Genomic DNA, 16685 nt, shown 5'->3' with positions numbered 1-16685 from the left:
CCAAGTCAATTCTGACTCATAGTGACCCTGTAGGGCCAAGTAGATCTAACTACCCCTGTGCATTTCAGAGGCTGTAAATCTTCACGGGAGCAGAAAGGCTCATCTTTCTCTTGTGGAGCAAGTGGTAGGTTCAAACTGCTATGTGTTTAGCAGCCCAACTTTCAGAACCCTCTACGCAATCTATGCATTGTACACTTGTTCGTTTTCCTTGCTTTGATCATTGTACTGTATAGTATATGAGATGTTAACGTTAGAGGAAATGGGTTGAAGGCTAGATGGGAAGTCTGTACTGTTTCTGCAACTTTTCTGTCATTTTCAAATAATTTTAAAATTCAAAGTAAAAAAAAAAAAAAGAAGGCAGAGGGAGGAAACAACCCGATGGTGCTTTTTCTGCAACTTTCCTCATCTTCCTTTGTTCCAGTTATCTAAACTGAAGCTTTCTTGGGTCCTATATATTTGAAGTGGCGAAACAACTGACGACGCTTTTCTGAATGATAAGAGTGGACGTCTACAGCAGAGAGACTGTTGCGCCACCTTTGCCTGTGCTGCCTAAGCAAACTAATCTAGGCCCACATGAAAAAAACCAGCAAATGTTAAGGTTCCAAACAAAACAGAAACCCTCTCCTGTCCCCTACTTCCCCCCTTTTTTCTTTGCAACGTTACAATAAAGCTTTCCTCCTTTGTAGCTCAGTGGGTGCTGGGCAAAATCGGTTGGGTGGCAGTTAGTATATTGTCCATGATTGCAGGTGCAGCCTCCATATCCTTATGAGACCCCTTGGTTACAGACCCCAATGGGACATTGTTTGAAAAATTAAATTTACTGTCTAGGAAACTGGGAACTGAAAGTCCAATATCTGCCTCAGTGGAGTTCTGACACCTGCGATGATCCCTTCTGGGGATAGCAGAGTCAACAGCTGCACCAAGGCACTTGCTGCTCACAGATTCTACTTACAAGTAGCATAAAAGGCTGGTTAATGTAAACACAGTGTCTTTGGGTGGTACTAACAGTTAAGAAGCTTGGCTGCTAACTGGAAGTTTGATCCTACCTAGAGGCTCCATGGAAGAAGAGCTTTTTCTGACTGGTCATAGCTACGGAAAATCCTATGGGACACAAATCTACTCTAATGCCCATGGGCTCATTAGGGGTCAGAGTCAACTCAATTGACTCCATAGAGTCAACTCAGACTCACAGCAACCCTACAGGCCAGGGTAGCGCCTCCTCCATGGATTTCCGAGACTGTAAATCTTCATGAGGGTAGAAAACCTCATGTTTCTCCCATGGAGAGACTGGTGGGTTAGAACTGCTGACTTTGTGGCTAGCAGCTCAACTTGTAACCCACTATGCCACCAGGGCTCCTAGTCAACTCAATAGTAACTGGTATTTTAAAACTGCTCGTAGACATTACCAAGCACACAGGTCTATATCATTTGTCATCAGTGCGTTCATTTTCTTGCTTTGATCATTGTACTTACTGTATGGTACGTGAGACCAAGATCCAGTTTGCATGACCTCACAATGTCAGACCAATTGCCCCAATTCAAAGCGCATCCATCCTATCTGAAAGTTGCCAGAGATGGAGCTGTGGAAGGAGGATGCCAAAGTGGTCAGAAGGCTCTTTGTTAGCATTGCACATTTCTGTTCCATTTGAAAGCAGGTGGCGAGGTTGAGGTGGAACCAGGAGGGATGAGAATTAATGCCCTGTGTCCTCAGGAACTTTCATTATCAACAGCACACAAGTGAGCTCCAGAAAGCAGCAGCTATGGCTACAGTGATCCTGGAGAGCATCTTCCTGAAGCGATCCCAGCAGAAAAAGAAAACATCACCTTTAAACTTCAAGAAGCGCCTCTTTCTCTTGACTGTACAGAAGCTTTCCTACTATGAATATGACTTTGATCGTGGGGTAAGTTCCTCTGCCCTGAAATCCTGAGTTTCATAGACCGCTCAGAGCTTCCTTGGGGAGAAGGTAGAAAGAGGGAGGTGGGATGAACCTATGTACATTCCTAGCTACTGCTAAGCTGGGACAAGACTTCAGAGTTGTTAAGAAGTCAAGGAGGCGACCTTAACCTAGAGTCTGGCACTTGGTGGTCCCTCCTTAAACGACTGTGGTGGATGAAATCTAAGGGTTAGAAATTGCTTCCTTAATTCTTCTGATAAACACACGCACGCTATCATGTACTTTTCTATATTATTTGTCCCCCATCAGATAGTCAGAGACAGTTAGATTGCTAGATCTGAAAGTTTGGGGTTTTTTCTTCTTCAAAATGACAGATCGTGATATAGAGTGTGAGTATCATCCTCTCTACTCTGCAGCATGATTACATAATAAAATAGAACCACCTGGTTGCTGAATCACTCAATCGCTTTCCATTTTCTTCCTCCTTCGTCCTCAGAGAAGAGGCAGTAAGAAGGGTTCAATAGATGTTGAGAAGATCACCTGCGTTGAAACAGTGGTTCCTGAAAAAAACCCTCCGCCTGAAAGACAGATTCCGGTAAGAAAACATTGAGAAAGAGAAAGGGCGCAGAGCTGGGGAGAGATTGGCTTTGGGAAATTTGGAACATGTGACTCCTGTCAAGCAGGAGGGCACAATAGAACACCCTTGGAAACTGCTTCACTCTCTACCACGCACTGCTTTTACCGAGTCTCAGTATCTTTCCCCCAGAGGTCGAGCACGGCACTTAATCAGAAAACCTTATAACACCAACTTTCAAATGATGACAAACGAAGTTTTCCAACTGATCTGAGATGGTTAGTTTTTTTTTTTTTACATTTTATTAGGGGCTCATACAACTCTTATCACAATCCATACATATACATACATCAATTGTTTAAAGCACATCCGTACATTCTTTGTCTTAATCATTTTCAAAGCATTTGCTCTCCACTTAAGCCCTTTGCATCAGGTCCTCTATTTTTTCCCCTCCCTCCCCGCTCCCCCCTCCCACATGAGCCCTTGATAATTTATAGATTGTTATGTTGTCATATCTTGCCCTATCCGGAGTCTCCCTTCCCCCCCTTCTCTGCCGTCCATCTCCCAGGGAGGAGGTCACATGTAGATCCTTGTAATCAGTTCCCCCTTTCCAACCCACTCACCCTCCACTCTCCCAGCATCACCCCTCACACCCCTGGTCCTGAAGGTATCGTCCACCCTGGATTCCTTGTGCCTCCAGCTCCCATATGCACCAGTGTACAACCTCTGCCCTATCCAGTCCTACAAGGTAGAATTCGGATCATGGTAGTTGGGGGGAGGAAGCATCCAGGATCTGAGGGAAAGCTGTGTTCTTCATCGGTACTACCTCACACCCTGACTGACCCATCTCCTCTCCTAAACCCCTCTATGAGGGGATCTCCAGTGGCCGACAATTGGGCCTTGGGTCTCCACTCTGCACTTCCTCCTTCATTCACTATGGTATATATATATATATATATATATATATATATATATATATATATATATATATATATATATATATATATATATATATATATATTCTTTTTTTTTTCATGCCTTATACCTGGTCCCTTTGGCACCTTGTGATCGCACAGGCTGCTGTGCTTCTTCCATGTGGACTTTTTTGCTTCTGAGCTAGAAGGCCGCTTGTTCACCTTCAAGCCTTTAAGACCCCAGACACTATCTCTTTCGATAACCGGGCACGAGATGGTTAGTTTTAATCCCTCAGTTACCAGGAGAAAATGTAGCACCCTGAGTGGTTTCAATGCTGCAATTCTAAGTAATTGAGACTAGGAGATTCTTTGATGATCTCACTGTTCATTCTCCTCTTGTTTCCTTTGAGCTTCTCCAAGGCACAGTATCCCTGACTTTTGAGTTGATTTAAAAACAAAACAAAACGTTTATTGTTTTTCCTCCATTACAAGAATGCGTCTGTTGTTCCTGGGTGCCATTTGAGTTGACTCTGACACATAGCGGCCCCATGTGACACCGTAGAACTACCCCATGGGGTTGTCTAGGCTGTGCTCTTTTGGGGAGCAGATTGTCATATCTTTCTTGAGAGAAACAATTGGGTAGATTTGAACTTCCAACCTTTCAATTAGCAGCTGAGCACTCAACCATCATGCCACCAAGACTCCTGGACTCCAAGAGTAATACTTATTGTAGGAAGTCTAGAAGATGTTTTAAAAACACAGAAAAGAAAGTGAAAAAGCATTCACAATCCCACCACTCAGCTAACACAACTAGTAACATTTCGGTGTCTAGACTGACAGATGTTTTCCTCTACTAATAAATACATAGACTCAATTCATACATCCGCCAACACTCATGCTTACAGGTATGGTCTATGTTTCGAACTTAGAATCATGGTCCATAGCTTGTTTTGTAACCTAATTTTTCAGTTTAACAACATATAGTAAACTTTTTCCCCATGACAAGACTTCTTAATAACCCAATATTAATGACTATATAGGTTCCTTTTGATGGACATATTATAATTTATTTATCCACTCTCCTACTACTTACACATCTAGGCTGTTTCCAATTAGTAGACATTATAAACTACGCCGAGGGGAACATCCTTGTGTAGTGTTTGTATTCTTTTCCTCATAATAAATTCCTAGATATGGAATTTTGTTCTCCTTATGAATTCTGTGCACCTTCAATATCATTATTACTTGAGCATTTGATTGTGGTGTGCATGAAAGCTTCCAGGGCAAATTGTTCCCCAGTTACCAATTCATGTACATGATGTCTTGTGACAGGAGTTGCAGTCCCTCAACTGCACTCTTCTCACTTCTACCTTGGTGGCCTGCTTCCATTTCACCCATCTTTCCTCCATTCTGAACTTGGTTTTTGAGCAAATGCTGCCCGTTTGGTGTCATATGGTTGATAGTTATGCAAAGCATGTTTCTCACCAGTGTTACCATTCACTCTAGCACTCTGTCTATGTTTGGCTGAGAGGTGACCTCCAGGAGTGGGTTCAGTTCCGGGTTTGAAGGGTGTCTTAAGGCCATTGTCTCAGAGGTTCCACATGCCTCTGTCAGACCAGTAACTCTAGTCCTTTTTATGGTTTTATTTTTTGTGCTACATTTTCCTATTCTGACCAGGACAGTCAATGGCCTTGCCTAGCAGAGTGGTTGGTAGTAGTCTCAGGCTAGTAGAGGCTGTGGTTTCTGTGGCCAACTCGTACACCTTGGTTATTTTTATCTTTTTATTCTATTTCATTTTCTAGAAGGATAATTTGAATTTCATATACTTCTATTAGCTTTTTATATGTTAGTGTGTAGTTTTCCATATTCTTTCCAATATCTGATGTTATAATTGATCTTCAATATTAGTAATTTTGACAGCCAATAAAATGGTATTTCATTGCCAACTAATTGTATTTTTTACTATTACTAGTAAGGTTGAACATTTGTTTATCTACTGATCATTTATGTTTTTTAACTTGTAAGTTGCCTTCTAATTTTTTACCTATTTTTCTTTGAGAAGGTTGCCTTCATTCCTAGTCATCTTAAGAGGTTCTGATATATCAACAATTCAATTCTTTAACTGCAATGTATGTTCAAAGTATTTTTTAAGATTTTCCCTTATCTTTGGATTCTATTTGTAAAGTTTCCAGCTATACTAGGGTTTGAAAGTATATGTCATCCAATTAGTTAATCTTTTTTCTTAATAATTCTAACCTTTAGCATTCTATAAAGATTGTATAGACACCTATTTTCTGTTATCCATAGTTTTATTTTTTATAGTAAGCTCTTTATCATTTATTTATTTGTTTTATAGCAAGCTCTTGAATCCATCTGAAATTTACTTTGGCATATGAGGCAAGCCTTGGTGATACAGTGGTTACACATTGGGCTACTAACCAAAAGGTCAGCAGTTCAAAACCACTAGTCACTCGGTAGGAGGAAGATGAGGCTTTCTGCTCCCCAAAAGATATATAGCCTAAGAAACTAAAAGGGGCAATTCTACTCTGTCCTATATGATACCTATGGCAATGGGGAGAAATAGCTACACAATCCTTCCCACCCACCCTGACAAATGTAGTGGTTAATGGTTTCCTAGGGAGGCCTTCTATTGCCTTTGCAAAGGACTTGCCATTCCAGAGGAAATCCCAAAAAGGATCCTTCATCAGCCAGTAACCATGTGTTTTCTTCTTCCATTACAGAGAAGGGGTGAAGAGTCCAGTGAAATGGAACAGATTTCAATCATTGAAAGGTTCCCTTACCCTTTCCAGGTGAGTCATTTACTCCCACCACCTCTCCAAGGGAACCTGTAATATAATTATTAAGCATGTTATATAGGGCAGAAAGAAGGATACTAAGTCCTAGTAAACAGAAATTAGGTGAATCGGGAAACTGGACTGAGAAATGAGATTAGGATGAGCTGAGAATGTGTACTTTTCTTTCTTCCTTTCTCCCTCCTTCCCTCCCTCTCTTACCTTCCTTCCTTCCCTCCCTCCTTCCTTTTCTTTCCTTCTCCCTAAACCTAATATAGTGTGTCATTTAGTCCCCATACTTCAAAGAATATTCTTAATAACCTTTATGCTAGTACTTTGTCATTTCTATGATATCTGCATTGAGAAAGATGCTCTGTTCGTTCGTTGAGTGAGCATTTCACTTCCTTCTGGTTCTGCCTATCTGTCTAATGGTGGTTATGTGGGTTGAAAAGGCAGAACAGGGGAGGGAAGGAGTGATACTAGGAAGTTTGGTACGAGGAAGGTGTATTAGACTTACACATGAGCCTAAATTCTATTCTAGTCTGGATTGACTGAAAAGTCACATTGACATCAATTTGGTAGATGCAGTGTAAGCCCTAAAGGAGAACAAGGGCTTAACATTTAATCTTCAATTAGGCTTGATTATGTCCCGAGCAACTCGATGGTTGTGGGAGTATGTCTTGAGAACTCTATAGACCACGTGTCATTAACACAGCAGCCTTTGCAACAGTGAAAGCCAGAAAAGGAAGTGGAAAGTCTCAGGGGAGGGGGCTTTCTGTCATGGATTTATGAGCACAGCATGACTAACAAGCAAAAGAAAAATATAAAAGGATCTTGTTCATGCCCCTCACTGCCTGACAGTTTGCAAAGCCTGTGAAGGAGGAATGCTTTAGACATGATTTGCCCTGCCATTGTCTTTCAACAAGATAATATTTAACTGGACCAGTGGATAATGCTAAACAGCAGATAATCCAATAATAATGTATATTTTATCATTCAAAATTGTATAAAACCAAAATTACTGTGTATTTTAGAATCCACCATATGATATCTATGAATTCTATAAGGTTTGGAACAACACCTTATATATTTTTCATATACCTCCACAACACTTAGCATGATATACATGGTATGTGTTCAGAATATACTGACTGCTAGGTTGATTTGATGAGAATGCTTAATATACTTGATCCTTTTTGCAGTAAATTCGCGGTTCCAAGCTTAGGTTATTTCGGCTAATGCTGGTGATGGGAAGACACTATGCAAGATGGGGGAAAATAGCCACAAATTAAAAATTAGCTCCATATTTTCCATGACTAATCTATATATAATAACTATGACATGTTTTAAATACATATGTAAATTCTCAAAACTTAAGTTTTATAGATTCTCCAAATATCTTCTTTGGCAACTCAGTTTAATCATAACATAAATGTCCTTTGTTGAAGAAACAAAACTCTTGTCTCTATCAAGGACCCAAAGCAGCATTGTCCATTAAGTTGACGCCCTCAGGAAGAGGACCCAGGAGCAGGCCTCCAAAAAGTGAAGAGGCTCTAAGCCCTAGAGCCCTGCATATGAGTTGTTCCAGATTTCTACTGATAGTTCATGTGACCCCAGCTTTGCTGCTGCCTTTCTTAGTTTCTCATGATGAGCCCACAAAATTGTAGCTTTGTAGTTCTTTCAAAGTCTTTTGTCTTTCACTTGAACCCTAACTGCTCAAGTTGGTGTGTCCATTGCCCCAGGTCGTTTATGATGAAGGACCTCTCTATGTCTTCTCCCCAACTGAAGACCTGAGGAAGCGTTGGATTCACCAGCTCAAAAATGGTGAGAATTATCTGGAATATAAACTAGTTTCCAAACAAAGAGAGAAGGAAGGAAAGCAAATGAAAGTAAGAAAAGCCAGAGAAAGAAATGGAGGAGAGAAAATGGAGAGATGGGGTAAGGAGAGAAGAAAGGGGAATGGGAGAGAGCAAAGAAAGAATGAGAAGGGAAGGGGGAAAAGGGAGAAAAAGAGAAGTGATAAGGAGGGGCATTATGCCCAGATACTCATAATTCAGTTGGTAAGTATTTCATTATATAAAGGTCAGGCACTAGATTAAGAGGTGAGACCCAGTTTTGCCACTCTCCCCCAGTACAATTTTATTATTTTAGGCATTTCCATTTCCCCACATATAAAAAAGCCCCCATTCTTCACACCGGTTGTAAAGGTATTGCTTAAGCAATCAATAGAATCCTAAGTATAAAATGTCTTATTTCAAAAAGTTAAATAGATGACTCATGGAGTGCTTCAAGTCAGATCTGAGAACCTGGTTTCAAGTCCTCTTCTACCACTTACAAGCTGGGTGACTTCTGTCAAGTAAGCCGACAAGATTCTTTGAGACTCTTATTCTGAACGAGGAGAATGATCATGTTGGCAGCACAATGGCTCAGTGCTTAGCTGCTAACAGAACGGTTCCTGACATAAGCCCACTGTAGGCTCTGTGGGAGAAATGACCTGACAATGTTTTCCTATAAAGATTACTGCCTAGGAAACTCCATGGGGCAGCTCTACTGTGTCAAATCGGGTTGCTATGGGCAGGAATGGACTTGACAGCACAAACCAATCACAAAAACAGCCCTACTCCAGAGTCAGATGAAGTAAAGTGTGTAGAAAACTGTAAAGTACCATATGAGGCAGCTCTGTACATCTCTCCATTTCGGCTAAATATTTCCCAAGGAACTATTTCAGGTTCTTTGCTTTTGGGGGACCTAAATTTGAACACAGTTTCACCATTTACCACAGCCCATACAGTGTGTGTTCAGATAAACATGACTGTGAATGCTTGCAACACAGGATGCATGCACACATATTTGTGTGTATATATAGCCACATGTCAAGTGACTGAGAGATTAACTGGTTGAGTTGACATCAGGAAAGGCTGCCTAGAGAAACAGGAAGGATGGCAGACTGATAACAGCATGGTTGGGTTATTGCATGACAACCCTTTGTCTTAATAAACATTTCGATTCTGATACTCCGTGGCTGGCTATACCAGCTTTGTTCACTTCCTTGAATGACAGTCCAACAGAGTTGAAATACGAATCACCAAGTCTTTCTAACAGAAAGTGAGACAAAAAAGAGAGAAGGGTCATGTACTGAATTCTAACGGTGTGTCAGACTCTGAGCTAGGTACTTTATATTTATTAGCTTATTTAATTCTAACAGTAACTTCAGGCTAAAAAGAATACTAATAATTATGATGACAATGAATGCTTCATGAGCACTTAAAAAGCCCTTGGGACGTTGTCTGGTAAGCGTTGGTCAATTAAGTGCAAGTTTGGAAGTTCATAACCCACCAAAACGACAAAGCTCAAAAAACCTCCGCAGGGTTGCTATGAATTGGAATCAACTCAATAGAGTGTGTTTGATTGTTGCTGTGTGTTTTTTTTAAATGAGCATTACTCTGTGCCAGGATCCATGCTAAGTGCTTCAAATGTGTTAGTTCACTTAATCCTCATGCTAACCTTGTGAGGTAGGTTTCATTACCTTCTGTACAGATGAGGGACCCAGGGCTCAAAGAGGTTAAGGCCACATGGCTAGCGAGTGGTGGAGTCCAGATTCTTACCACATTCCCGTGCCGTCTGTATGACTCCGAAGCCTAATTACATTGCATAGTTTTATGTTGCTTGGTTACCAAATCCAGAAATTCCATCTGTGGGTGGTTGCAAAATCGTTCCAGGTACGTATTACAAACAGACGATAGATCAAACTGTGCTACAGTTCTTGGGGGTGTTTTGAGATAAGAGTCTTGAATGCAAAAAAAAAACCAAAATAGCCTTGAGGCTATTTACCAAAGGAGTAAGCATTTCAATAGTGTTTCATAGGAGAGGTCCTGGCTGTGCATTTGGATCAAGTATTGGGTTCACCATCAGCTCTGTGGGGACAAAGATGATGCTGTCTGCTCCTGTAAGATTGACAGCCTCTGAAACCCTAAATAGAGCCATCATGAATTGGAATCAATCTAATAGCAGTGGTTTGTTATTACAATTAGGTTATTCTCCGAGTTCCTTTTTGTTACTTTCTTAACATTTTGTTGTTGTGAATATACATAGCAGAGCATACACCAGTTCACCAGTATCTACATGTACAATTCAGTGATGTGGATTACATTGTTTGATTTGTGCGATCATTCTAATCTCCTTTTCCATCCTAAGTTCTTTGTATATATTCTGTCAATTTTTTCTGTATAACAACCCTTTTAGGCAGGTAATCTGATCATCCCCATTCAACAGATGAAAAAACTGAGGCATAGAGAGGTGCAGGTGTTTTCCCCAAGACCACAGCAGAAAGTGTCAGGGTCAAACTATGAACTCAGCCTTCAGAGTCCATACTCATAATCACTGTGATATTTCCAAGCCAGGGAAATACTCTGGGGGGGGGGGGAGACACAAGCTTCAAAGGGGGTGGGAAAAAAGTTTCAAAGGGGCAAAACTATTTGTACTTCTTTGGTTGTCTTTATAGTGTCTTGTACATAAATAATGGTCAATCAATAGTTCTGTTGATTGATTTTTCTGAGAGATTAAGCAACCTCACCAACTTGAGATCCACACTGATGAACCATTAAGACTTGGTTTTGAAATAGGGGAAGTTCAGGAGACTGTCTCAGTTATTTGGTTCTGCTATCATAGAGATACTACAAGTGGATGGTTTTAACAAGCAGAAATTTATTCCCTCACAGTTTCGGGGGCTAGAACTTCAAATTCAGGGCACCAGCCCCAGGGGAAGGCTTTCTCTCTGTTGGCTCTGGGTGACGGTAGTTTTCTTCTTTCCGCCTCTGTGGGCCCAGTGTTTTTTTGAGATCTCCATGTATCTTAGAGCCAATCCTCTGGGTCTAAAAGGTTCTCGGCATAAGGAACCCAGGTCCAAAGGACATGGTCTACTCCCAGCTCTTCTTTCATGGTGGTAGTGAGGTCCTTCTCTCTCTCTCTCTCTCAAAATCATTTTATTAGGGGGCTCGTACAGCTCTTTCCACAATCCATGCATCCATCCATTGTGTCAAGCACATTTGTATACTTTTTGATGAGGTCCCTCTCTTTTCACTTCTCTCTCCTTTTATTGTCTTGCAAGATAATAAGGTGTGACTCAAGCGAGTGTGACTTACTTATAATTCTGTGACTCAAGATGTACCCCACACTGATCCAACCTCACTCACATATAGAAGATAGGATGTACAACTCCATATTGTGTAGATACCATAATATGGAGGATAATAACATCTGATCACAAAACTGGAAAACAACACAATACTGAGAATCATGGCCTAGTTAAGTTCACACATATTTTGAGGGGACACAATTCAATCTTAAATGGGGAGTGACAGGGAAAATAAAATATAGCATGTTCACGTTAGTAGTTCTTTTTTTACATTTCAAATACTAATTTCAAGGCCAGTTGTGTTTCAATCCAACAAATATTTATTGGGTGCCCACTACCTCCAAGGCATGAGTAATATCCAATGACAAGAATATTCAGAATATAAACTAGGTTTATTACTCAGATCATAACCTTAGTGTTTTGATTATGCACTACTATTAAAGTTTTTTGAATAAATAAAATTACAATCAGTTACAAACAAAAATCAAACAAACATAACACTCCCATCATTTCAGTTGGATAATGTGGCCTCATGTGGTTTTGCATGTCTTCTTTTCCCTCATGTTTTACTATAGGCATTTTTAAAATTCCCAGTTGTTCCAGACCTGTGTATATGTTGTTTAACCTGCCTGATACTATGAGAGAAATTAGGTACTTAACAATAAATACTATGGTTTCTGGAAGATTTAGGTACAAGTCACTGACCATCCCAATTCAACCCAAGTGTTATCAACGCCAATGGTGAGATACCCTAGAATTCATCAAATCCCACTCTACTGATAGATTCTCTCTCTCCTGGGTGAAATACACCAATTGAAAATTAGTAACATGAAAAGGAAACTCATCACAATACTGATTACTTCGGTAGGTGTCTTGATTTTGAAGAGGTATGAGGAGATCTGCTGAAGTGCTGGGTCCGAGTGATGATGGTTGAACAGTTGTAGATGAATGTTACTACCTGTGCACCTTAGATCTGTGTGTTTCACCACATGTAAGTTATACTTCAATTAGCAAAGTTGGAACTCCTATCTGCCCGTCATCTTTTTTTCCCCAATAGTACTTTGCACACATACATTATATCGTTGAAATTTAGCCATGGCCTTTCTCCTTCCATTTCCTTGAATGGGGCAGGGAACATTTTCATGTTACAGCCCCACTGATATCCCTCCTCACTCACTCTTGAATCTTTGTTTGGTCAGGGCTGATAGAGCCTATTGTTCTGAGCACTTCAAGAGCAAACAAATGACCCAATCTCACCAAAAAGAATGAAAGGCTAGCCTTATTGAAATGCCACAGACTAGCATAAGGAAGAATGATTCATTCATATCTGAAACAGAATTATAGTTATGCGGATAAATGTGGATATAAGAGGCTGACCTATCAAACACATCGAGCATGTGCAGCACACATCAGTGCTCCTTAAACAAGGTTGACTCTGGATGCATTAGTGAAGCAAAAATCTGCCTTAGTCCTCCCACTAGGACACCCAGTTTTGGCAATCCTCCCCTAGATAGCTGGAACCACTAGCTCTGGATTAGCCAAAAAAAGAAGAGATGTTCTCTCCAAGAAAACTCCTAAGCAAGCATTATTTGGGAATGTAGGGATGATTCTTTTTTTTTGGGGGGGGGATGATTCTTAATGAGAGTGTTGGGGGTTAGGATGGGAGAGAAAGGGAGAAGGCTTTATATTTCCTCATTAGCTTATCAACCTGATTTTATTTAGCAATGTAGCATAATTTATGGACAGCTAATTGTCCTAGAGTGTTCCTTAGAGGCAAGAATGGAGAGACTTAATCTCACATACATTGGGCATATTGTCAGGAGAGACCAGTCCCTGGAGAAGGACAGCATGCTTGGTAACGTAGAAGGGGAAAAAAAAGAGGAAGACCTTCAGTAAGATGGATTGCCACAGTGGTTGCAACAATGGGTTCAAGAATGAACAATTGAGAGGATGGTGCAGGACCAGGCAGTGTTTCATTCTGTTGTACAAATGGTTGCTGTGAGTTGCAAATGACTCAATGGCAACTAACAACAACAAGTTGTCAAGGAGATGTTCTTGGTGTGTCTGCTAGTGTCCAATCTTAGAGAAGGCACAGAGGAACTGAGGGTCTTAAAAGCTCTGGGTAAAGGATGGTGGCATGGGATGGGGAGAGGGAAGAGAGGCTGTGAGAGGCATCAACAATCAACCCTAGTAGGGAGCTTATACTTTATCACTGATGTTGTTCAGTCTTGCCAGTATATGGTAAAAATAAAAGGCAGCTAGACTCTCAGTCACTTTTAATTTTGCTTTTCAATTCTCTACAGATCATGCAGCCCCTTATTGTCTGCACCCCATCCAAACAGCTCCAAGCACCCACCATTAGTACAATGGTGAAGAAAAAGGCAAGCAACTAAAAAAAATTTTTAAAAAAGCAAAACAGAAACCAACAAAAAAAAGTTGACATCGAGTTGATTCTGAATACCACCATGGGTACAGAATAGAACTGTGCTCTACAGGGTTTTCAAGGCTGACCTTTCAGAAGTAGATTGCCAGGTTTTTCTTCTGAGGCATCTCTGGATGGGTTCAAACTGCCAACATTTGGGTAACTAGTTGAGCGTTTAACTATTTGCACCATCCATTAAACATTTGTACTCCCTTAAAGGGGCAGAAGGAAGAGTGGATGGGAAAGAATCGCTAGAAACCTCTGATCCATATTTAGAAAAGCATCAAGATAGCACTTTAACATAAATAACTATAAAAGCATTTCTGTTCATTTACCTGTAAAAATCAGCAGAAGCTTTTGGCTTCGTCCAAATCCTTAAATGAGTAAAATTTAGCTAGCATGCTCTTAAAGCACTTCAATTGGTCTCAGAAGAAAGGTTTTTTATTTTTGGGGATTCAGGACTTTTTTTCTTAGAATTAAATGCTAAACTGTATAGCTAATACTTAACCTATAAATATATGTACACAGACCTATATCCCTATCATTATGTTAATATATTTACATATATACATGCCCATGTTTATACCTCTATAAATGTCTTTTAACTTTCCTCCTGTTCCACTATCATTCGACTCTTTACTTCCTCTTGGCTACCTTGCATTTAATCAAACCCCTCACCAACAATTTTAAATTTCTTGTTGTCTCCTGGTACCTGAGTTTGTTGGTTCACCCCTCCCTTTCCCCCACCTCATCCTCTCCCCTGTTCCCCTGGACCATTGGTCCTGTTGTTTCTCCTTGGGATTGTTTATCCTGCATATCTTATATAGACATGAAAAAAAAATAGCCTGAACCTATTCATAGGCTAGTTTTTTGTGTTTGTTTTGTTCTAGTTTTCAGTATTTCCTGTTTCTTTCTCAATTGAGGCTTTTTTCCTTCTGTTTTATCTTGTTATTGTTGTTGGTCTTCTCTTTCTTTAACAAAAATACATTTGCTGACTGTTTTGTGTTATGTTCTCCAATATATTAAATCCAGGATAGGCAAATCTATAGACATAGTAATGTGTGCAATGGCTTATTGGGGAGATGGGAAGGGAGGTTGGAGGGAGATGGGGAGCTAATAAGGAAAGCAAGAAGGAAGAAAATGTTCTAGAACTGATTGTGGTGATGTTTATACAACTCTTAATACAACTGAACTATGGAACTATGTGACAAATGAATTACATCTTCCTAAAAAATAAAATGGCCATCATCATCATCAACACTGACCCTACTGATAAGAAGATTGTAATGGCTACTGGGAAAACATGCTGGAAAGGGACAGTGAGTGAATTCCTACCCTAGTCTGACCTTATGTACAACAGAACAAATCAGTGTCCAGTCCTTTCCAATCCTCACAATGCTTGCTGTGCTTGAACTCACTGCTGCAGCCACTGTGTCCATCCATCTTTTTGAGAGTTTGCGTCTTTCTTGCTGCCCTTCTATTTTACCAAGTAGGATGTCCGATTCTAGAGACTGGTAACATATCCAAAGTCTGTCAAATGAAGTCTGGTTATGCTTGCTCCCAAGGAATATTCTGGCTAAACTTCTTCCAAGACAGATTTGTGGACTTTCTTTTTTTTTTTTTGCAGTTCAAGGTCCTTTCAGTATTCATCACCAGCACCATAACTCTTTGATTTTTTTTATTCCACATCCAACCCTCACATGCATCTGAGGCAATGGAAAATGCCAGGGCTGGGGTCAGGTACCCCTTAGTCCACAAAGTGACATCCTTGCATTTCAAAAAACCGTAAAGAGGTCTTGTGCAGCAGATTTGCTCAATACAAACATAGATAACATTTTTGTTCTTGGGCTCTGAAGACATCAGATATTCTTATCTTGCTGGTCAGGAGACAGTCATCATGACAGGTCACTGGAGAAAAATTCACAGGAACTCTGCAAGGCTGGGTACATGTCCGATAGGCTAGTCATGTGAGCTCAAGTGTCCTGTTCCCTTCTTTCCTTCAGGGTAGATGAGCAAGGGGCAGTTGCTGGAAATTCACCGCTTAGTCTAATCGAAGAGGAAGGCATGTAAGCAATGGTTTCTCCCTGGTGTCAGATGTGATCTCTCTCTCTTCTCTCCTGCAACAGTAATCCGGTACAACAATGATCTGGTACAGAAATACCACCCTTGCTTCTGGATTGATGGGCAGTATCTTTGCTGCTCTCAAACAGCCAAAAACGCCATGGGATGCCAAATTTTGGAGAACAGGAATGGAAGTAAGAAATCCAATTAGTATAATTTCTTCCTCCTCTTACCCAATTTCCATCACTCTTCAAGAGTCTAACCCAACTTGCCAAACCCATGTGCCCTGCACATGGGTTTATGTTTTGGACCTTGGCACAGGATTGTAACTGACCAGCCAACCATATCTAACCCTGAGCACTTTCCTGAAAAACATTCCATATCATCGTTAGCTTCTTATTTTTCAGGCTTAAAATCTGGGAGCTCCCACCGGAAGACAAAAAAACCCCTGCCTCCCACTCCTGAGGAAGACCAGGTATGTGGGGGGAAATTGGATGCTGCTATAGGATTTCTAAGGAACCCTGGTAGTATAGTGGAGTAAGCATGGGACTGCTGACCTCAGGTATGTGGTTCAAAGCCACCACCCACTCGCAAGGAGAAAGAAGAGTCTGTCTACTTTCATAAAGAGTTACTTTGTTGATAACCTGGAGGAACAGTTCCATCATGCCCTTGGAGGAACAGCATGGAGGCCACAAGGCAGGAGTCAGTCATGCCTCCACACTCCATTATTCATTACCTACTCTGACACCCATCTTTCCTCCCACGCCACTCTACATCTACGCTGGGTTTAATAATTTGTTGCCATGCCACACAGAATTCACAGAAATACTCGTGATAGAGTGTTTTAAAGGGAATTAACAGGTAACCAAAAGTTGGAACCAGGAAACAATAAG

General features: G+C 40.7%; 1 protein-coding gene across 2 annotated transcripts in view; it reads left to right on the top strand.

Moving 5' to 3' along the window:
• Window positions 1–1736: 1736 nt before the first annotated feature.
• Window positions 1737–16685, top strand: part of BTK (Bruton tyrosine kinase) — a 36699-nt gene continuing 21750 nt past the window's right edge. The window contains exons 1-6 of one of the 2 annotated variants that reach the window (XM_075538941.1): window positions 1737–1901; window positions 2392–2490; window positions 6125–6193; window positions 7918–7999; window positions 15858–15986; window positions 16200–16267. In XM_075538941.1, coding sequence (XP_075395056.1) covers window positions 1761–1901; window positions 2392–2490; window positions 6125–6193; window positions 7918–7999; window positions 15858–15986; window positions 16200–16267 — 588 coding nt within the window. In that variant the 5' untranslated portion in view covers window positions 1737–1760. The remainder of the gene's footprint in view (window positions 1902–2391; window positions 2491–6124; window positions 6194–7917; window positions 8000–15857; window positions 15987–16199; window positions 16268–16685) is intronic. The other variant, XM_075538940.1, reaches the window with a different exon arrangement.

This window comes from Tenrec ecaudatus, chromosome X (assembly GCF_050624435.1).
Source record: "Tenrec ecaudatus isolate mTenEca1 chromosome X, mTenEca1.hap1, whole genome shotgun sequence".
NCBI lineage: Eukaryota > Metazoa > Chordata > Mammalia > Afrosoricida > Tenrecidae > Tenrec > Tenrec ecaudatus.
This window is presented reverse-complemented; position numbering and strand designations above follow the sequence as displayed.